General features: G+C 42.9%; 1 protein-coding gene across 2 annotated transcripts; it reads right to left on the minus strand.

Moving 5' to 3' along the window:
* Positions 1–55: 55 nt before the first annotated feature.
* ACAD9 (acyl-CoA dehydrogenase family member 9) lies at positions 56–22,418 on the minus strand. 2 transcript variants are annotated; one of them, XM_054216259.1, is made up of 18 exons: positions 22,263–22,418; positions 20,646–20,739; positions 18,209–18,310; positions 15,620–15,726; positions 14,811–14,911; positions 12,974–13,052; positions 11,793–11,967; positions 11,106–11,179; positions 9,629–9,704; positions 8,866–8,936; positions 8,404–8,523; positions 7,471–7,599; positions 5,043–5,122; positions 4,341–4,467; positions 2,882–2,959; positions 1,874–2,002; positions 768–840; positions 56–347 (listed from the first exon to the last, which is right to left on the minus strand). In XM_054216259.1, the coding sequence occupies exons 1-18, from the start codon at positions 22,407–22,409 to the stop codon at positions 247–249; spliced, it is 1,863 nt and encodes a 620-aa protein (XP_054072234.1). In that variant the 5' UTR covers positions 22,410–22,418; the 3' UTR covers positions 56–246. The 2 variants fall into 2 exon arrangements, with proteins under 2 accessions (XP_054072234.1, XP_054072235.1); XM_054216260.1 differs by lacking the exon at positions 7,471–7,599.
* Between the last annotated feature and the right edge of the window lie 1,509 nt (positions 22,419–23,927).

Consider the following 23,927-nt stretch of genomic DNA (forward strand, 5'->3'; position numbering starts at 1 on the left):
CGAACCTCGGCTGTCTTTGCTTGGCTCCAAGGAAACAGACATTGAATAAGACAACTTGAGATTTTAACAAAATTTCTTTATTTATCCTCTTCATATGAAGTTGTGTTTAGAAATTTTATTCTACACAGTTACAGCTAATTACATTTGGTAAACTCATTAAACGGTTATTTTTAAGGTGCAAATACTTGAACTGCAGAAAATTAGCCACTGGTTTACATTCATCAGGACTCGCTGCCAGGGAAGCGGTCAGAACGTCCTGTCCAGGGGGTGAGAGCAGGTGTACGCTCTCTTTTCCAGTATCTGCTTTGCAGCTTTTTTAATACAGTCATCCAGATTTTCATCTGCATCTGTGGAGAAGCAGAAGGAAAGTTAACTAAAGTACCAAATGCAAGTGCCAGGAAATAATTCAACATTATCTTCTAAAAAGACTGATTATTGCAGACTGAGTTTCACAGTGCAAGTGCCTAATTGGTCAGTACTTAACCAAATAGGTCAAACACCTAATTGTTATCTAATATTATCTTTACAGGAGTATTTCCTACTGATAGATTTTTATATTCCTCCCCACAGTTGGGAAAAAAGAATCACTGCAGGTTTTTTTATCTATTAAATGAAGAGTCTATTTCCAGCTGGTACCAGTTCTGTTCCTCATCTGAGTTAAAAGCAGAGCAAAACTGTTTTGTTGGTCACATCAAAACCACCTACTTTTGATTAGAGTCTGCGAAAGCCCTGAGAGTAATACATGTATTTTATTTTACAGAACTTACATTTTTCTAATTGAGCCATGGCGTAATTATTCTTGAAATATGCTTCTGTGCAGAAGATATTTGTAAGAAGCACCTGAGAAAATAGTAAAACTCAGTTTAAAACTAGAAAATGAATTTCATAAGCAAAACATTGTAGCAAAAATACAGTAATTTAAACTTCTGAAAGTCTAGTTTTGCCTCTTGATAAGGGAGCCCCGCGAGCTGGTCGTGTGGGCTACAAGCTGGTGGTTCTTTTTCCCCCACAGCTGCCCAGTGGCAGAGCTGGGGTGACCCCTTCGCTCGAACTGCCCAGAAGACATTGTTGGGAACGAACCCCGAAGGGGCTCGCACGCACAAAACGAGAGTCTCAAGGGCAGCGGAGACAAAGGTTCATCACTTTGGATTTGTCTGACACTTAATTGTAGCAAATTTACTTGTCCTGTAGCATAACCGTTAACAGTGAAACTTTAAGTGACCTCTGTGACAAACGGCCACTTCACTGTCAATAAATTTGTTGTCAAAATACTGTTGATATTAATTATTAATGATTATATGGGAAGACTTTGGGAAGAACTGCATGGTATTAGCAGGTTTAAGAGAACATGCACATTTGTAATTTATTCATAAATGTGTACGTACATGTTAAAATATTTAAATACTTTGATGGCACGCAACCCCTGTGTTCGGAGCACCCGAGAGGCGCTGGTGTGGTCACTGCGCTCCCGCACCAACCAGCTTAGGAACATTGTGGTGCACTTAGGGGAGTTTGCTGTGGTAGATACAAATTCGTAACAAATGCAGAGGGTACTTTTAAGTGTACTGAAAGCTATTTGTTGTTGAGGTTTTCCGAAGGCTGAGCCATTGGTGATGGTGGCTTAGAGCTCTCTGAGGGCAGCGTCCTGCTCAGGCACGATTCCCAGTGGAGGGGAAGTCGCTCGTCCAGGCAAAGGAGCTGGTTGGAGCCTTGCAAAATGCAGTCGGGCTGCAACGCTGCAAGGGGAGGGCTGAGGTGGGACAGTGCCTCTATTGCACAACGCTTGGTGAGGCAGAACCGTAATAAATACAGCTTGTTAAGCTACACGATCCAAGGAGTGCAGAATTAAATGTGTACAAGTGATAACACTTACTTCATGGTCGTGGTTTCTGAGCCCGATGCTGATGGACCGGCTTGCTCTGGAAATGGCTGCGGTCATCGCGTATAAATTAATGACTATATCTGCCACTCTCTTCAGAACCAACTGCTCATCCACTATTGTCTAGAAGAGTAAAAAAATTATTATTAGCTTGTAGTTTGTAAATTGAAAACTTTAACCAAACACTTTTTTCATAGTTTGTATGTAGGGTCATCCTTATTTAGCACAGACAGGTAAGTTGTTACATAGAATTTCTACCCTAAATCAGAAAGTTTTGGGTTGATTTATGCTCTGCCTTTTGGATTAAAGTATGCAGTTTTGGATTAACTATGTTCCCCCTTGTAACAGTCTTTCTGGCTGCAGCCAACAGTAAAATTACTGTGTCTTGAAACAGCTTTGGTAAACGCCCAAATCACTGCAAATTGAAGTACCAAATAGATTAAACCTGTTCAAAAATGCAGGTAAAGTAGAATGTGGTGGAGCCTGGTCTGATAAGCTTTCTCAGAACACATCAGATTAACTAACTGGCACAAAATTGAAAATCCAGGGTATTCCAAGTTCAGTCTCTCCTATTTTATGCCACCATTTGCGTGGCATAATTGGAGATTTGTTTGCTGTACAATAAGGATGACGAGCACAAACTGAAAAGCTGCTGGCACGGCTCTTCCTGTGGGAGCAGGGAAATGGGGTGCCGTGGCTGCTCACAGCAAGTACTTACAATAGTCACTGGAGCTGGCAGGACTTGTGCTTACAGAGGAAGAAGAAAACAACTCATTCACCAAGACTGCTGGGGGATTTTTGTTTGTTTTTTTTTAAATATAAATTGTCCATTGCATTGCGTATAAAATGTCAGTGTGTCTTCTCATATTGAATGGAACTGCGCTGTGTAAAGGAAGTCCTGGCTCTTGCCATACGCACCGTCCACTCTAGATTCTAGCGAGGCCGGTTTGGTTGAAGATAAACTATTCAATAATGAAGGTAACAGTACAAAACAGCAGTTACCTTGCCAAACCTACTGAGCAGGCCTCTCACCGTAGTTCCAAAATAATGAATGTTTTCTTCAAGTTTCTTGCCACTTTCCTATAAAATAAAAGAGGAAATGCAACAATTTGAGTAGTCTTCTAAGGGAAAAAACAAGCAGACCCTCAGCCCCTTAAAAAAAGGACACTGCTAAACTGCAAGCACAGGAATGGTATCAGAAAATGTTGATTCTTTTCTGTGGGGAAAAAAATCATCACTGTTTCGATGCAGTTCTGGTATCGTGACACCCAACTAATACGAGATTTTCTCTTGGCAAACGCTGGTTTTTTTAACGTTCATCCAGTTTGCTGCTGAAATCTAGATAGGCACTGTTTTTTCTCTATAAAATATGCCTTAAAATTTTCTATATTTTACTTTTGGTAAGTTCTCAGTATAGTCTCTATGCTTATGCAAATAATAGTCTGAAAAATTCTTACGCAATGTTCAGTTCTGCCCACCAAACCTAACTCTAATTCTAAGCATGGCAGGTTATGGAAACCCTGAAAATCACCATTATCTGGTACTACTGTGTGAATTCACCAATAGTCTCAAATTCTGGTATTAAGTAGGAAAAAGATTTCCAGTGTCATATTTGGCTGTTGTTAATACATAAATGTAACTAATGCATTATGCTGATTCTTGTAATATGGAGGCAAGTAAGTGGGTCTGAAGCTGTTCAGAGGAAACTCGAAGGTAGGGTTCCAGCCAGGCGAGGATTCCTGTAGATCCCACAATCCCCCCGCACCGCGGGGGCACCGCAGGACGCAGGAGGAGGGGCCTTATGGAACAGCCCCCCATTAGCCAGTCCCAGCAAACCCCCCCCTTACCTCTGCGCCTGAAATACCCGCCCCGGGGGGCAGGGATACTGACACAGCGGTACAAATAATTTTCTTAGTTTTTCAAATCACTAACTAAACATCATAGGAAAAACATATCTTCTCTTTTTTCTATTAACAGAACATTCATCTTCGGTCATAAAAATTATCTACTGAGTGATTAAGCAAGTATGTGTACATAGTTCACAGAAATATTCTTGCCTAAAACTGTGCTAACTATTGAACAGGAAAAAAAAACCGTGTTTTGTAACTGAGCTTATTGTGAAGGGCAGCAACAGACCATTACAAACAGAGACTCTAATACTGCACAGGCTCCATTTGTACAAATTACTAAAATGGCTGTAAACCCGGAATTGGTATAAATACAAACTTAGAGCAGTCCTGACTTTACCTTGATCTGTACCAGTATCTGTAACTAAGTCCTTACCCCTGAGCAAAGGTAGAAGCATCTGCTTAACTTTGTAAGTCTCTGTTCCTAACAGGCATTTTGCTTTGCACACAGAGGGGACCAGGCTGTGACGAGCAGCGAAGGGAATCGGGTACGAAAGACCAGCGTCTGCACCTGCTGCCAGAGCAGTGTCACCCCCCCACCCCCCGGCCCTTACCTGGAGGCTGGGATGCACCACGCCGCAGTCGCCAACTAGCCCGTAATCCACTTTTCTGCCCATCATGTCCCGTAATTTATTTAGAAATTCCCCCAGCGCCACTCCCACGTTTCCTTTCTTGATTTCTCTGAAAGGTTGGGCAAACGGCAGCAGTTACAGGCTGTTTCCTGCTTTGCCAGGGAAGCTTCAGCAGGTTCAGGTAACCGGGTGAAATTCTAAATGCTTTACCAAACCCCTCCAGTTTATGAATCAGCAAGTCTTTTGCTCCATTTTACCATGAAAAGTCTGGAGAACAATTATAGGGCCCTGGAATTATACAACGTGATTCACTTCCTCTCAAAAATGCAATAAATTCCAGAGACCGATATCTGTACTCAATACATACAATACAGCCGTCTCACCAATAAAACTTCGTCATAAAATCTGATGTTACAAAATTTTAGCTACTGGTCTTGTAAAACAGAATTTTACACAAGCTGGAATTGTAAGATAAAATACAATAAGGCCAAGATTCCTAAATCTATAAAAACATCCAATTAAAAAGAAAAAAAGCACCCTATAACATTGATCTTTTAGACAGATAATAATACACTGAAAGGTACTGTGGGTTCTTTCCTACAGTTTCCCCTCTTAGTTATAGTTAAACAGGTATCAGATTCTGTTTAGTTCAATAAAAATATTAGCAAAAAAATAAGAACATACTTAATTTTGTCAGTTAAGATTTTGCCTGCATATTGCATACCCGTCAAAGCAATATACAATCGCAGAATTTCATTTGTTCCCTGTAAAAAAACATAATATAAAGTGAAGTCAGTATCAAGTACAAAGTATTTTCAGTATTTACAACTCTAGATATGCTGTGCTAATGTTTGGTATATTTTTTTTTCCTAAAATTGCTTTTAATGTCTAAATTAAAAGGGTCAGGGATATCAGAAGCAAGCAACACAGACTAAACACTCTATTAAGTTTTTTTTTAAAGTATATATGTAATTTTGAAGACAGGTTCTTTAGTTTAGTCTCCAACATTAACGAGTGTTTTCCAAGCAGGTCTGTTTTGCCAGGCTTCCCTTTCTGCTCTGCTGCTATTAAAAGATTACTCTTCATCCATCCATAAACGTTTGCTATCTTTTGCTTTATCTCAATGATAAATTCTGATTTACCTGTGAAGAAGCTGAGCCTCTCTTTATTAACCATACCTATGTACCACAATGAAAAAGAAACCGACTAAATGCATTTTGAGCAAAATCGAAGTTCTGCGTGTTCCAGTAAAGGAACAGTTAAGCAGTTGTGAAGCTGCTCGGTAGGGCCTGTTTGGTTGGAAGGCAAGCGCAGACCGAGGCATTAAGATGATACTGCACAATTGGACGTCTGGGAATCCATTATACGATTGACTGGTTTAATATGGGTGGCTGAAGAATAAAGATCCAAACGCAGAAGGCTGAAAAGCACCCCGAGTATTAGGTCAGTGTCAAAACGGCCACAAGGCGGGGACAGGCCAAGTGACAGAGGCTACAGCTCAGAGGAAGCGTCTGCTCTGGTCCCGTGCGTGTGTGTGCATACGCAGCCCCCAACAGACGCAGCTCTGGGACAAGGACGCTGCCCCTGCCTGCAGCAAACGGCAGTCAGCTCATCCGCGGGCAGGTCCCCACAACCAGGCCAAGGGAACCAGTGAGGTTAAGCACAATCTCCACTTTTTAGCAGAAAAGCAACTTTATACAATTGTTGAGATCAGTGAGAAAAATGAGCTGAATGACAGGAATCCCAATGGTGTGCTGCGCTGCTTTTTTAAACAAGACTTACTCAAATCTGTCCAATGTGAAAGGTCTTCCCTGCTTCAGCCAGTCCAGACCACGCTCCTCACATCTCAGTTGGTTTTGCTGCTCAGAATTCATAAACGTCCCACCCCCCAGCACGCAGGATGACGACCCTACAGGCTGGCTGCTCTTGCTCTTTTATCCATGCTGGAATTGCCCCTTCCTCCTTACAGGAGCTAAACACACCAGTATTTGCAAACTGAACGGCACACTGCCTGTCCTTGCTGGCATTCACGTGCAGCTGAGACGCTGCTGTCCTGACACCGGGAGGTACACGAGCCTTCCTGAACGGCCCATCAAGAAAGATCAAGTCTGTAAGTCTGACTCAGAGGTGCAGATGAACGGTCACTGAAAAGCCAGCTTGGAAACAGAATACATTTCACAGCCAACAGTTTTTAAAAAAAATAAATGCACATCAATAAGGTAATTAAACTTCTAAATTAATCTTCTATGAGCTTCCCTACTCTGCTTGTGAGGAGCGCGCAAGAAGAAAGGTTACTCAAGTCCAGGCACCAACAGAGCAGCTTAGCCACGAAATAAAAAAAGAAAATCCTATTAGAGAAATCTGTTTACAGATTAAAATTTGCCCATACCTCTTCCCAAATCCTATCACTCACATTAGTGTGACTACAGGAGAATAAAGGCAGCAAAAAGCTTCCAAAATGTGCTTGCTGCAAAGCAAGATGGCCAACTTCCTTCTCACAGGGCTCCTGCTCAGGCAGCCGCAGTGCTCTGACGTCAGCCTGCGTCAGTGCATGCAACCAACACCATTTACTGGATGTAAACCGGTGAGTTACTTTTGTCAACTAAAATAATTTTAGGCTTTTATGCTAATTTAGACTCCTTTAGTCTGTTCAAAACAACAACAAACCAAAGCCATGAACAGGGACTGATTTTTGGCATGACAGTGTGTTTAGAACAGCTGCATATTGTGTTAAAAATATTCAGAACGTTTCTAAATATTTAAGAACCTGTATATACATTACCAGTATCTATATATAAAATTATATATATCCCACCATGTATACATATTACCGGTTTATTCTTTTTAGAGGCAAAGCTGGTGCCAGTTCCTACTGTAATTCACACTTTGTGGTTAGTCCATAGGAGCCACCACAGTGTAGTGCACTCTAGGCCAGCATCCACACCTCCAAACGACACAAGGTTCGTTCTTTAGTCTTATTCTAACTATTGTAGACTTTGCAACTAAAGGAACGAAGGCCTGTTCAACGGAAAACTCGGGTTTCAGCTCAGGTTTACAGAATGTGAGAGTGTGAAATTTCAGTTCCCAGTAAAACCAGTATACTGGTACTTGCCTCAAAGATCAGCAGTATCCTGGCGTCCCTGAGGTAGCGCTCGTAGGGGTAATCTTTCATATAGCCGAGGCCGCCGAGAACCTGCAGTGCTTCACTCACGCAATGCCAGGCACCCTCAGAGCTGAACACCTGCCGTTGAGCAGTATTTTAGTCACCACGCGACCCAGCGAATCCAGACGAGACGGTACAGCTGCGCGACACCGCTGTAACGTTTGGTACTGCTGTTACCACAGCCCTGTTAAAAACTTGCCTCAAATAGCACATACGCAGGCTCAGGGCGCGTACTTCAGTCAAACTTAAATAGCTTCCTTGCAATGCACAAAAGCATCCCTATAAGGAAACATTCCCGGGAGCGTCAGAGCCAGGAAGGGGAAGACCAGCTGTAGCTGCCTGGCTGGAGCCCGAATTCACCAGGACAGGAGTTCTTTTGCACCAACCACACCATACAGCACCATCGACGGGGGCCGACAATCCGTGCGTCCTCCTCAAGGGAGCACCAGCCTGTGCTCCAGAAACGCCTCCCACGGCGACGCTCCGGCAGAGAGGGCCTGGCTCCAGCTCCCTCTGCCCAAGGCAGGACGGACGGGGCTGAGCCGGGCTGCAGCTGGAGCTGTAACCCCCTGCCCTTTTTACTCCTCCTGCCCTGTGAGGCCACAAAAACTGTGTTCCAGAGGAACACGATATTCCAAACCGCTTGTGTGCAGTTTTTATTTGTATGGCGACAAAAGCCCGAAGCACAGGTAATCAACAGTACCTGGCACCTAGAGAAAACAGTTAAGATCTATTTTTTCACTTAGCTGAGGTTTTTGTATCATGTGTGTAAATGTAACACCTGAGCCTCGCAGCAATATGGAATGTAGACAGAAAACCTGGAGCAGTGTTAGCCTGCGTCAGCGCGAAGCCCTAGGCAAGTCTTCCGATGCAATGAGTTACCTTGACCATGGCTGCCTCCACGGAGCAGTCCGGAAAGCCGGGCCTGTCCATCATCCCTGCGGTGAGGTAAGCCATGCTCTCCATCACGTACGCTTTCACAGCCATCAAACAAAACTTCTCCTGCCAAACAGGAGCGAAGGAATCATACATAATTCAGATGCAAAATCCCACACTCAAGCCTGAAACTTAAAAGCACAACTGCAGTTTTCATGTGTTTAACATGTTATGAAATACTAATTAATAAAAAGTACTACTGCAAAACAATCATGAAAAATCGAAAAACATACATTCTTATTCATTACATTTACCATTCTAGACATTTAAAAGATCAGTGTACAAAAGCCTGTGCTGAGATTACAGAAATGCAAAACCTCTAGCCATTTCTAAAGGAGTACAGCCAAAAGAACCCCAACATAATCCTTGCACTTCGCCAATACAAAGCACAGAGATTTAGTTTATTACCTGAATTAATCCAAATTCACTCAGTTTCTTATTGAATTGCTTCCGGGTACAAGCATACTCTGCTGTCATTTCTTTAAAAAAAAAAAATAAAAAAAAATCCATCTCAGACCAGCAGAACTGGGAGGGAGCATCCCTGCCAACAGCCGCCTGCTGCTGACGGACTGTCACCCGCCAACCCCCGCCCCGGGGACCCCCTCGCTGCCGCAGCGGCTGTACTTGGTGACAAACACCCCAAAGTGACGGTGCTGCTCAAGGCTGGGAACAGCGTGCCAAAGGCTTTTAACCAACAACCTGATGGGGGAACCTGCACTCTCAGAGAAGGCACGTTTTAGTGCTATAATTGATTGCTTTATACAGGGATTTCTGTTACCATTTTGGGTAGAAATCAATTTTATTACTTATTGCTGCGTATAAGCTTTGAACCAGTTGTTCAAGTGGGAGATGTTACAGGAGATTACACCTTCTCAAAGCAACCGTATATAGGCTGTTCTCTTAGTAAGAACATTTTACCTCAGAAAAATTAAAGGCAATACATTTCCACCACATGAACTGAAAAAGCTTCAATGTAAACAGGCTTTTAATAAAAATTTTTTAAAAAAATATTTTAGTGTTTTAAAGAAGTCAAAGCATGTTATGACTGACAATATAGTGATGTTGTTACGACCAAGACTTGTGTTACTATTCTGAATTAACTGCATTACATGCCTTGGGGACATCAGTTTTTGCACGGCACCCAGCAATCCAGAACACCCAATTCACCCACCTATCAATTTTTTAATCATTCCAGCAGATGCGCTGCCCATGCTAAATCTTCCACTGTTCAGGATATTCATGGCAACCTGTGAAGGAAAGGAATGGTTTTCAGGCAACGTTGTTGCGCGACCCTTCTCCTTGGGCCACGCTGGCTACTGCCTCTTGCTGCACCTTCTCGTGCTTTCCTGGATTTCATTTGTCACTGGAACGTGCTTCCTGCCCTGTGACCCGCCTCACACCGGCCTGCGCAGCATTCAGCATCCCTGCACCAATGCTTCAAACCCAGGCTTTTAAGGTGACCTACCACATCCAATTTCATATGTGAAATAGCTTTCAGATGCTGATGAACCAGTGACCTGGAAGTAATCCTCTATTCCAACCGCATTAAGGTAAAATGCGGATAAAAATGCATTTATCTGCAACTAGAGAAACACCACGCAAACTAGACAGCACTAATGAAGTTTATCAGAGGCAGGAGAAAAACAGAATATTGTTTAATGTTTGTACACAACACCCAAAGCTAAACATCTCTGCAGCTGACCTGCGAGAGACGCTTTCCTGCTTCAGATACCTTTCAGCAACACAAAAGACAAGGGAACAGGAATGAAATACAGATCCATAATGTACAAAAATAAATTCTGAAATCTAGCATTACTGTTTCTTACCAAGAGAAACCTGGGTGACTCAGTTCAAAGACTGTAAAGAAATTTAGCAAAAAAGTCAGCTCCTACATTTTAATTTGTGATAACTATCTGAAGAAGAAACCACAAAGATCTTCTTTTAATACGACATTAAAGAGAATTGTTGCATTCAGCATTTCGCTCTGGACTTGCCAGCGACAGAAGGAGTGAGAAAACCGAGAGGGACCGCTACGAACAGCTCTGCAAATCCAGACGTCAGAGAAAGGCTACAACAGCAAAGGGCCCGGCGGTAGCTTTACTGCCGTCACTCTTCTCTGGCGCGACCAAGAGGAGCCAGTGCCAGGGGAGCCTTTCCGTGTTCTCCCCCCGTTCTTTTCCTGTGCCATTACCTAATGCTGGAAAAGCACCTGACAGCCACGGGGCCTTGGACAGGATCTGCACTTCCCTCCAACCGCTTCCCATTATACTCATGTCTTTCCCTCCCCTTCTGCACACTCCACAATTCTGGCTGTAGGAAACAGCAGCAGACATTTCCCTGATTCAGTTCAGGAGTTCTGTTGAAAAAGTTGCTCCCTTTTCTAAGAGAACAGTACACCATGAAAAACAATAAAAAGTCAAACAAGTAGTGGAACCAGCTCTGTAACTGTACTGAGAAGAAATACACACAAATCCAAAATTATGCTATTTAATACAAAGCATATAAGGTAAAGTGAGAAGCGCGTCCTCCAATATTCTTCAGCTTGGCAAGATGTTACCAATAAGGAAACTTCAGTACAGAAAAAAAAAACCCACCAAAAGTCTCCTTCAGGCTTTTCAAAATCGTCAGTAGTGGTATTTACTGCTTACCTTAAATCCCCCTCCTACTTCTCCAATGACATTCTCTATCGGCACTTTTGTGTTTTCAAAATGTACTTCACAAGCTGAAACACAGAGTGAGGAGCTGCTGAATTATTATGTAGAAACATTTAAAAGACATTCAGGACATAACTGATTCTTTTTGTAACACGTAGTTTTCCTAACGCACTGTTTATGACAGAATTACATGTGCTTTGCCAAAGAAGTTAGAATTTGGGAAAAGCCTGTAGCTGACATCAATTACTGATGTAAAATATTCAAAATGTAATTAATGTACATTGTGTAAACAGAGAACTATAGTTTTGTCTCTGTTTTAAGGCACTGACACAGCAGCCAAGTCCCAATGATAGAACGTGAAAAACTATAATCACCGGAGAGCTTAAGGAGAGCCTGTGAACGCTGACTTCTAGATTAAAGCCACCTGGTCACTGAATCTCCCCAGTCATTTGTGTCACTGCGTAGCTGGGGACGCTTCACACGCACAGGAAGGAATGCTACGCCAGGGATATCTTACTGCAGGCCCTGCACTAGGGGAGGACTCATAGGAAAAGCATGGTAAAGAAACATGAAACTGATGCTGTTACACAGAACAGATATCAATTTGCCTCTGCATTAGGATTATCTAAACAAATCAAAACATTAAAATAATTTCTGTTAACAATTTTAAGTGATTCTTACTGTTGGATCCTCGAATGCCTAACTTATCCTCAGGTTTGCCATGAGTGACTCCACCAAAATCCCGCTCTACGATGAAGGCAGTGATTTTGTCTTTGAGTTGCCCGTCTTTATCAACAACCTCTGTCCTAGCAAATACTGTGAAAATATTGGCAAGGCCACCGTTTGATATCCACACCTGTTTTGAGAGGAAAGATGTGTAAGAAATACATTTATTCTGATTTTGTGAGCGTCGTTCTTCAGTGTTTCCTAAGAGACTAGCAAAGAACAGAGACAAATTGCTGCTGCTTCCCTTGGGTTCTGGTGAGTGTTCTGCTGCTAGTTTTGCCTCTTGTGAACACATTTCCAAGGGAAGTTGATCACAGAATGGTAAGTTTAGAGCAACTATAAAAATAGGTTGCAATATAGATTTGAATTAAATTAAAATCCATAGTGCATTTTCACAACAGCTTGTATATCCTGCTGCTCGCGGCACCCGAGGGATACGAGGGTAATACAGGCTGTAGAACCACTCTGACCAAAATCATTTCAACTGTGATGAGGAATTCTCTGCATCAGGCCACATACGTACGGCCTCTCCCACAGGACGGGTCTCCTCACATCACAGACAAATGATCAACAACCAGCGATGAAGTCTGCAACGTAACAAATACTGCTGAACCCAGTACACCTCTGCCTTTCTTAAAGGTTTTATTTTGCCGTTGTTTCTTTCAGCAGAAATGTTCCGAGCAGCTCAAGTTTTCTTTCAAGAATACTTACAAAATCCAGCCTGAAGAATGAAGAGGGGAAACCATGATTTCAGGTTTCTTTTTGCCTATGCTGTCACAGAGGGGGCTAACTAACTAACTAACTAACTAACTACCCACCCCTCCCTGAAGCTGAGCACCATGAGCTGGCGACGCAGAAGGAACTTGGGAGAGGCTTTTCCTGTCCTTACCAGGGGGCTGGCGAAGGTCATTCCCTGCACAGCGTGCTTTTCTGTTCTCTTTGGCCCCAAACCAACACAGCTTCTCTTTTCGACACAGGCATTCTGCACTAGCTTGGAAACCTCAAAATCCTGATGCCGCTGCCCAGCTACCTTCTGACTCAGCAAAACTGCCTGCCTGCCATGCTGCAAAAGGCAGAGGTGATTTCTATAAACTTGTAACAAAAACCTGTCATATTTGCCGTCTGTCAGCGGATACCTTGGAGCCATTTAATAGGAAGTATTTCCCATCTTCACTGAGGGTTGCTCTTGTCTGGATGGACGCAGCATCACTTCCACTACAAGCCAAACGAGTTATTAATGTTTAAAGAAATAAACACGCTTTAAAAAACAAAACTCCATCTTTTCCCTCTTCCCATCCTTTACAAAGGAATGTTTACAGTAGTATTAAATAGTAGTATATAAATTTAAGTTTTTAACTAACATGGAAACTTACTAGATTTAACAGCTCTAAAGAAATCTGCTTCAGTTACCTGAGGGGACATTTCTGCCGATTAACACGTACGTTATCAGTTTTATGACACGACCAGAATGTGCAGAATGGCACATAACCAACTTTTTTGAGATATACATTGAGTCTGTCATCCTGAAACACAAGTTTAAAATGTCTAGGTTTTTCCTCAAAAATTCACACCCTGGGTTTATATCCTAAGCGAAAAAAGGCTCAAGAGAAATGAAAAATAAACACGTGACCATCCCTCTCAATGAGCACCTGGGCACATCTAAGACTTTCTACAGGAGCAAAATCAGCAGGTGAATTACAACAAAGCCGTGATTCTGTGATTCTGTAAAAGTTCACGTCTCCTCTCCAATCACCTCTTTACTGCAGAATTAAGCAGCAGCAGCACACCATCTCCCCCTCCCTCTTCCATAAATGAAAACGCCCCAACAGCTCACCTCGGGCCTCCAGCTGAAGACAGTTGTTACGTTTTTGGAACAGCCAAATCTCAGCTGGTGTTTTAATAGGGTCAGATTGCTAAAATCCAGTTCTAAAAATGATTGTTTCTGTGCACGAGAACTAAGGCTCTAAGAAGACTGACGTTAAAGTTACTAAGATCAGCAATCTTTTAAAATATTACTGGGCTAAATAAAGAAGTTAGAAGAATTTCAGAACACGGTTAGCCCTTGGTTTTTGTCCTGTGCGTTATTTCCAAGTCCCTGCCATGGACCACTGTTGAAGGATCTGCACTAGTTTAAATGTGACCTGCAAGTGGGATGGATTTTAGAGGGTCAGGACTCGGCCTAGGACTGTTGAATAAAACCCACGACTGATGGCTGGGAGGTATCTACATCACAGCAGCGTGAAAATCAGCAAGTACATCAAATGCTCACTGTGGGTCATTCTAGCAGACAAGAATTCAGAGAAGACAGTTTTAAACTATGGTTTTGTATGGACAAGCGAGATCCAACTTCAAACACCCAACTGGTCTCAGTCCTTCACTCAGTTTCCTTCACAATGACGTAGGAAACCTGCCTGGGTGTTTTTAAGAAAACTACCTCTTCTGCATTAACAGAATTTGCAACATTAGCAACAGTCCATGAAAAAACATAATAAATATAACTTTATCTTTGAAATGAAACTGCTGCTACAAAGGTGCCTTTTCTAAACTCTAAGGAAAGACCAAAATTTCCTCCTATTGATTTTGGTAGCTCCTTCAATGCAGGCTTTAATAATTTTGAAGGAGAACTGAAAGCGTCCTCGAACAGTCACAGCACATTTTTTCTAACCCAGCACATAGTATCCTTTCGAGGCATATTCAGTAATGCCAGAAATAAAGTGGATGAATCCCTGGGATGGGAACAACAGTTAGTAATTTCTTGGAAACTGCCATAAAGCAGCACATTGGGAAAAAATTAATTACATGATTTGAAGTGTACCTTTAAAAAAAAAAAAAAAAGACTGACCTGTATACTGAAGCCATAGGCACCAAATAATAAAGATTGAATATATTAACTGATCACTGTAATGAAGATGAAAATAATAAAAGAAACAATTTTGGTGTTTTTTGAAGCTTTTATGGTTACAAAACCAGTACCTTCCAGGCTCAGTGAGACAAAAAGCTGCAATGTGCTCCCCGGATGCCAGTCTCGGCAGGTACTTTGCTTTCTGCTCATCAGTGCCAGCAATGAGGATTCCCTAAAGAAAGAATTAATAGAAAACTTTTCAGCATCAGCCTGTGTAAAAAGAAACAAAGCAGAGAAGCTTAGCCAAGTTCGGGAAGCTTGATTTGCAAGTTTTATGGCATAACAAAAGACATTTTAATAAACAACGGACATTATTATTTATCAGACATGAAAACACGTCAGTTATCATCACATATGATATATGTTCAATGCCCATAAGCAATGGGTTACTGTTCAGACCGCCTTCTAGGGCAGGGTTCACTATTTATGCTCTAAGTGAAGACTTAACTGTTGCTCTGAAAGGCCCTGAGATAGTCCTGTCTTTATAATTTGTCATACCTTCATTACTGTCACTGTAATTTTATTTTAATAACCTCAAAACCAGCAATTTTCACAGCTCCTAATGAGAGAACAGAACACATGAGATTTTCTAAGACTTATCATCTCAATGTTGCCTGGACTAACAATTTTCCTGTGTACTTTGTATTTAGTCTTAATGCTGCACAAGTCTTACACTGAGCCACGGGCAGAGGATGTTGGGGGGCACAGAGGGGGTTGGTGGGCACACCAACAGCCAACCTGACATCAGAATGTTCCACCTGAGCTCTGCTTCGCCAGTAATTCTTAGTTGTTACTCTCACACTCCACATTTAAACAAACTTCACCCCACCTTCTCTATGCAAGTTGTGTAGAACTACTTGACAGGAGAGCAGAGCGTTACCTTCAGCCCAATAGCCTGATGAGCTGCCAGAGTGACTGCGATAGATCCGTCTAACGAAGTGATTTCTCCCAAACGTGCATACATGGTATTTGATAGACCGAGACCACCTGCAACGAATACTGTCTTTTATTCAAAGTAGATACCTTAACATTCAACTTGCCAATTCCCCCAAGAAAATCCCTTTCAAGTACAGAAACATCAAGAATATAGCAGTCAGCTGGGGAGTGTCTTGGTATAGACAGGACAGAGTATGTCCACAAACAAGTACTGCGTTGCCGGAAGAATGCACTGTGAAAATGGTAACTTTTTTTGATGAGCATGAGTTGTGCTGGACTTAGTTCTATTCAGAAAGCTGTGTTTGTGTTCAAGTGTGTATCTGTTATGTGAAAAGGGTAAAAGATTCAGTATAAAAATTGCTCTGGTCTGAATTCTGTGCTTAGAGATAAAATGAATTTTTTGGTGACGTCTCCACGCTACGTTACCAAGCCAGACAATTAACCCCCGTACAGCCCTGGGGCTGACCAGCTGCAGCCAAGCAGCAGAGGGAGCGGTGCTGGACAAGTCCCAGCACAGACACAAGGACAGGCTGCCCCCAGCCTCAGCAAACGCGGCACAAAATGACCTAGACAACAAAACCGCCACGAAACAGTCCCCAGGCAGTTTCCCCCCCTCCAAACTGGTACTAAGGGAGGATAAAATACAACACTTTGATGTCCGTCATCAAAAAGTATGAATATATCAAGCAACAAACTTGACACCAGCACATCCGTTTTGGAGGAATTTTGTGATCCGCTGCTGCAAATGCAGAGACTATTTGTAAGGAGCTTGAAAAGAACATAAGTAGGATAAACCAAAGCTGCATATGTCAGAGTCTAATGTTCAAGAATTTTGTCATCAGGACTAGAAGTCCCATTCCTTGTAATTTAAGTCTATTTTATATATTAGTTCTGAATAAATAACTTTATCTAATCAAGATAGTCTTATGTCCAGGTTAATAATTTTCTACTTGGGACAGTGGATTAAGTCAGGATAACAAATACCTTATTTCAGCAGATGTCTCAATAGTCCTGCTATTTTACGTGTAATGAATAAATGCAAGAACAACAAGTCTCCCCGATACCACGCACACACATCACTGCCTCTTAACACCTTTCCCCTTCAGAGCACGCTTCCATGGATTAAAACTCCCACTCCTCCTGTCTATACGCTCGTCCTTCTTTTCCCGTTTCTAAGTGGTGCTGGGCTCAGCATCCAGCTACTGATGATGTGCAGAGTAATTCCAATGACGCCCATCTTAAAGAGAGACATTATTCCATGATTTACGTGAGCTTCATTTTTCCCATTAATGTTCTGCATTTTAATGCTTCTGGCAAATATGCCACTATTCCAAACCATTATGAAAAATACCATGCACTGCACGAAGCACCGAATACGTGTGACTGAAGTATGACAAGCACCACCAATGAAAATACAGCAGGTTTAAACTACAGAAAATGGGAAATAACCTCATTAAAAGCATATTATTTGTAGTGCAGAAAAAAGTTGCTTTCTTATAGCACGGTGATAGCTTTCCATCTTCTGGTTTTTATGCAGCATACAAGAAAACAGGACTATGATTTTCTACGAGTAGGCTGAATGGATTGTGACCTTTTACACACTGGAAGCTGAGAGAGTATTATTTCACAAGCTTCAAAACAATGCAACATCAAAACAACAATGACATTTTATTAAAGTATGAATTCTATGTCAAATACATCGCCTTTCAGACTCTTTAAAAAAAATTAACAGGGTGGGAAACTTATTTCCACCGAAACCATCTTCTGCAGATGGTCAAACATAGTTGTGTCTTCCTCTGAGTTGTTCTCTTTAAAGTTATCTTCTTTTATACTAGACAATAGATGATGCAAGGATATAATTTCTTTATAAATTTCATGGAAAATATTAGTTTCAATCCAAATTTTTATTTTCTGCATAAGATTACCGTTTTCTTGAAAATTTCTTTGCAAGTTTAAAGGTTAATCCACTGAGGAACTAACGGCTCTGATCTCAATTGGCACCATAATGTCCTTTAAGACATAAACTTTTTGTTCAGTATTGAATAGGAAAGAGTTTTTACAAAGGCTATACTTGTAATGAATAGATATTATACTTTCACACTTCTCTAAGGTCAAACACATTCCCATCTGCCAACGACAGGCGACAGCTTTGATTGATCAGTTCCATGAGACGCCGTAGTTTGGACCCACTGTCATTTTAGGAACCATGAGCAAGACCTGCAAGTCCCGCAGAATGTCAAGCTGCTCTACTGCATCCAAAAAAAGCACAACAAGGAAAATGCTCTGCCAAGAGGAATTTACACCATCTAAAATTAGTTATCTAACTTAGGCACCCAAGGTAGGAGCATGCAGAGCTCCCTACAGAGCCAGCAGACGAGCTCAGTGCCCTGCAGCTCTTTATTAACTAGATGAAGCCTCAGCTCCTAATTTAGACGTCCAAGGCAAAGGACTATACACAGGACATTTTGCAAGACCCAAAAATGCATTACTTAATGCAGACTACTGGGTTATCCTTCTGTGGTCATTCACTCACCATATTCCTCTGGAATCTGCATGCCAAAGAGACCCAGGTCCTTCAGTCCTTTTAAAGTTTCAGGTGGGATTTTTGCATCTTGATCAATCTTCTTAGAGTCCACTACAAATACAGAAGGTTTTATAATTTACAACTCTGTTTCTTAGTACAGAAAAAATCTCTGAGACTGCAGCATTCCCACATCGGAGCCAAGGTCGCTGTGTACTATGAGTGAGCACTGTGACCTCTAACCTAATAACGCACAGGACAAGGGGCTGCTGGGGCACCATGTCCCTCCCTGCTGTCCCTCTCGTCTTCTCAAGACCCTTTAGAACAGACATAATGCTTGCTGCAGCAGACACGGGCACACTTCTCATCCTGAACTTGACAAGAAGTACTCTTTCTAGCTTCAGCCTGACGTTACTGTCCTCTTTGCCCTGCTCCCACTGTGGCTGGAACAGTCTCAGACCCTGAACTGGCTCCTGTAAAACTAATAACGCCGCGGGTTGGCTGGGGGCTGTTTGCGGCAGCCCCACACCCCAACCCGTCCTCCTCCCTCCAAGTGAAAAACGATCATTTTCTTGCCTTTTGACAACGATCTCATAGACAAGTCCTAAACATCACAGCGGGAGGTCTCAATTCTGTTTCTGAAGAACAACGCCCCACTGAAGTAGCCCACGTTATTACACCATCAAAGTCAAAATACAGAACCAAGTGGAAGGTCCCAAGAATACCAATTATGGCTGTAAAGCCACGACATCCAGGAAAAGGACCTGAAAGTGGGAAAAACGGTTTTTATTTCATTTTCTCAAACATTTCTATGTGGTTGTGCACATTAGCAGTTTCCATGACTAGAATAAGTGAAGTATTTCCAGGATTTTCAATCTGAACTACGTCTAGGTCACGATTAAAAAACCAAAGGTACGTAAATGAGTTAATTACAAAAATCTTGTTCTTATGAGTTATTCAAATTCTTGGGGGACTACAAGAGCTGTTCTGTGCTGTAACAATGAAAATAAACAAGAACTGTATTAAGCAGCTCAGGAAGGCTATAAGCTGCAGCAAAAGGAACACAAGCCAAAAAGTACACAAAAAGAAGTAACTCTGCAAAAGCAAAGGTATTTTCCTAAAAGAATCTGAAATGATGCGGCAAATTCTATATTAAATATAATAATGGGAGGCAACTAAACATTCTGATGCTCTTCTAAGAGACGTTATTCAAAAAGAAAATTCATTTTAAAAAAGACTTTTCATTCCCCACACTAATTTTTTAGCTACATAGTGCAAGAGACATATTTGTGGTAGCCATCAGCTGTTCTGGGGAGAGACAGGGCATTTTTTTACCTCTTCCTCCGTTGTGCCCACACAGACCTTCCTGTGGTGTCTGGACACTGTCACGCTTCACAATGACTGTGCTGAGATGAGTTTCCTTACCTGGTGCCAACCATACCAAGTTTCTGACTGTTTTAGGCTGCTCTCCTAACCTATTTTTACCACACCCATAAATTACCCCGGATAACTAAACAGGAGTAGCTGTGAATTCAAACAAAGATGAGCAATTTCCACCTTCAGTTAAGATTCTGTAATATGACATTTTTTTTCCTCCCTTAAATATCAAGTTTTTTACTCAATAAATGATGTTCCCCAACAGAACAAAGAATTAAAAAATGTAATCTGCATAAATTCTTAATTTACTGCAAGTGAGCAACATGACAATTTTATCGTTAGAATTACCTGAATCTCATAAATTGTTATCTATGACAAACATAGGCTTCTTCGAACTCCTGCGGTGTTTGGCAATCTACACCTAGTATCTTTGTCAGTGGGAAATGTGAGATGATACCATTTAACTGTCCCACAAATTGCTGTCTGTAAAAACCAATTTTCTACAATTGCTCTAGAATTGGCTTATCTATTGCACCGGTAATAGAAGAAACACCCTGCAACCCTATCAAGAGTGTGTACGGCTAATAGGACTTTTCCCAAATAGAATCACTTCTCTAATGCTGAAAAAACATAAATGCTTTTCATTTTTCATAGCTTCTTAATGAATCATCATATAGGAATATCTCTGCTGAATTTTGCTAAACCCACTTTTAGTACAGCAGGACAGTTAAAAAGTTTCAGAAAAATATCACAATACATGAAGCCATAAATAGCGTTACTCAACTGAGCTAAAAACAATTTCAAGTCCTACCTCTACAGAATTCTTTTACTTCCTGTGTATTTGTGGTTTTTTTTCTGTTTCGAAGATTTATTTCTTCTCATCAGCATCCAAATACTCGATATAAAAAACGCCACAAATGAACATGACTATAGAATCAGCAGCACCACATGACTGGCGACAAATGCATAAGACAACTTGAATAATTAAAGTATAATAATCTTACTCAACGGCTATAGCTAAATCAGTGCAATCACTAAATCACTTGCATGAATAAGAAACCAATAACTATACCTTCTTCACTGAAGAATTTTTCTACAGGTCCTACAAACTGGTTGATCTCCTCTAGTTCTTCATTGCTAATTTCTGGATAAGGAAAAACTTCTTCCTAAAATACAAGGCAAATTTTTATTTTACTTAACAAAAAAGCATGAATCATGCAATTGAAATAAAAACTCAAGAACATATGCCTTTCAAATACTAGACTCTAAAGAACTGTGAAAATTAAGAATTGTGGAAAACGTTCAGAAACAGCCTTATCCACAGGGCTCAACTTTGCTACATACCAAAATCAAATCAGACTGTCATTACCTGAAAAACAGAAACAACAGAGAAAAACGGAGAGCCTTTAAGACTTAAGAGGATGCAAAAATCCTTCATCAACCATGAATTTTGTCAGTGTAATCCCACTTCAGGGTTAAAAAAAAGTTAGTTAATTTTAATTTGTATCAGAATGAATGCAGTGTTCTAACGTTTTCAAAGCTCAGCCCATAAACGCTGTCCCATGGAAACTCACAGCACATTCCACCTGCTCGGTGTCACTGGTACAAAGGTTACCGAGTTCCACATCGCTCCTTATCACCACCCTGGGATTTTGGTCATTAACTGGGAGCTGGATGACCTGACAGGCTTGAATAAATAAAAAAATCCAAGCAACTAACACAAGAAGTGAAGTAAAAACATGAGATGCATGCTCCTAACTTTTATAATCTGCCCTCTATTAAATAGAAAAGTCTCCCTCTACCCAAAGGAAACTGTCCACAATAGTCTGAAGGATCACGTTAGCTTCAAAAATTCCGTAAATCTAGTAAATGCTACAGTTTTTCCGAAAACTATTTATATAGAAATTTGAGAGGAAAAAAAGGCAAACATGAACTGGGGTTTAACGTGATGGAGTCTGACTGCAAACTGTCATAACACTTTACTTGACAAGGTCTGTTTTGGGAGACTTTATCGCTCAACTCATTTCAGTGGATTTGAGTTATTCTTTCTTTCAATTTATTAAACTGTAATTTCTGATAAATGCGTACTCCAAACCTTGCATTAACAAGTATTGTTTTAATACAGTGTCACATCTCAAATTTGTAACTTCTTTGTCCAGTAGCATCTCAAGACACAAGAACTACAACCTTTCCTGTAAAAAACTGTAAGCAAAAGTTTCCATAAAACATTGTTCCCTGAAGAAACAGAGGACAAACTGACACCGAGCTGCGGCAGGCGGCTGCGCCCAGCGCAGAGAGGAGTGTGTTTCTGTGGGGATCTGCCGGGCCGGCAGGCACAGGGGGCCGCGGGCTCAGGGGGCCCGTCCGCCGCCGGCTGTCCCTGAGCCTTTCGAACTCCACGACGCGCTCTGTCTGCACAGGGGCAAACGGCTCCGTTAATTACACCCAGCTTCAGCCGCGGGACGGCTGACACACCTGAGAGACCAGGCCGGCCGCAGGGGGCCGCAGCTGTGGCCGCAGCCGCGGCCTGTCTCTCCCTCCTCTCCCCAGCGCTCCCTCGGGCGCCGCGGGGCCCCCGCTGCCTGTTACCGGTGCCCCCACCGCGGCCCGCCCGCTCCTCCCCCAGGCCCCGCCGGACGCCCCCACAGCCGCGGCCCGCGCCCGCCCTCAGGCGCCGCCCGCCCCTCACCTTGCGCAGCGACCCCAGAAAGAGCTCCTTGGCGAAGGCGGGCCGGGGGACGGCGGTGCGGAGGCGGCGGGCGGCGGGGAGGGCGGCGGGCAGCGGGAGGGCGGCGCGCAAGGCCCGCAGCATCACCCCGCTCATGGCCGCCGCCATCTCGCCTGACGCCGGCGCACGGGCACGTGACCGCGTGACGCCAGCACGTCCCCTCCCGTCGTCCCGCGCGGGGCCGGGGCTCGCCAGCGTCGCCGCAGTAACGCGCCCGCCCGGCCTTCGGTGCCCCCGCAGGGGCACGCACGGGCCCAGCAGCATCCGCCGGTCGCAGGCCGCGCGGTGGCCAAGAATTGCCATAGAAACGGGACCCGCGGGGAACGAAGCCACGCACGGCCCCAGCGGGACCGGCCCCGGCCCCCCGCCCTGCTGGAGCCCCTCACAGCCCTCCGCCAGCTTCGGGCCTGGCGACCCCCCAGCAGTAGCTACAGACATTGAGTCAGACAATAAAAGTGTTTTTTGGAACACGCAGAATGTCTCTGAGTCACCTCCCTGAACCAACACGAAAGCATCGCTGCAGCGCAGGAACACGCGCCCCCGCCAGAGACCGGGGGGGGGTGGAGGGGGTGTCACCTCCCCCCCGTTGCAGATGTGGCCGAGGTGCTGAACTGCACACCAGTTTGACAGAAATCACCGCAAAGTCTCCATCCAAACCCTACTCGTCCTCGTCTGTGTGTTCATCTCGAAAGCTGACAGCCCCCCCCCGCAGTGTCCCTTCACTGGTGCTGCTGTTTCCATAGGTAACCAAGTGCCAAAGACAAACCACCACGACCCAAGGTAAATACTGCGCTGAGGATGCTCTGATCCATATTTCTTTGGCTTTCATCTGCCATGCCTTTGACAGCAGTTCTTGCTTTATGAAAAAACCCCAAGTGTCAAACCCCTGCAGACTGCGGCACTGCTGACCCCAATACCGAACGCAGCTAGGAAACACGCACGGCTCCGTTTCTGTACCAGAGGCCACTGGTCAGGTTTGTTGCATCACCGCCCCAAACCTAGTGTTCTCATCTGCAGGTGGGTGAGAGCGCTCACTGACACATAAGTATTTTATGAATACTAAACTTCAGTAAAACTAATTTGTTTGAAATATTTCTTTCAAGTCTTCTAAAGGCTGTCTTTACTGCCTCATTTTAAGGATCACCATGTCCTGCTGCCCTTCATTCTTCAGCTGCCCTCTTTTTGTTTTGCTCTGTGAAGAGACTTTCAGAATGCTAGGGATTTAAGAAAACGGCAATTAACAAAAGAACAAGTACTAAAGGTAGACACAGGCCTAATGAACCGATTTACTTTGCTTACTTATTTGCTTACTTCACTTATGACTTGTAAAATGTAAATCCTTTAATCCTGTAGTCCAAATGATTTACCATCTGGGTTGCCTCTCAGGCACCATATAGCAACTTGGGGATAGGAAAGGCCTCTGAGGGTGACGGGAAAAAGAAAGAAAACGTATCTGATCTCCAGCAGCTTTGCTCACTGTTTTTTGTGTGTCTGTATATATGTATTCACATTGTGGGAACCCTCAGATCCCGAGCATTTGCAAGCAGACGGGTACGTGCAGAGCCCTGTGCTCACTGACCAGGCTAACTGAAGCCAAAGGTATCACACAGGTATGGAATGCCGTAC

Source organism: Rissa tridactyla, chromosome 10, assembly GCF_028500815.1.
Source record: "Rissa tridactyla isolate bRisTri1 chromosome 10, bRisTri1.patW.cur.20221130, whole genome shotgun sequence".
Taxonomy (NCBI): Eukaryota; Metazoa; Chordata; class Aves; order Charadriiformes; family Laridae; genus Rissa; species Rissa tridactyla.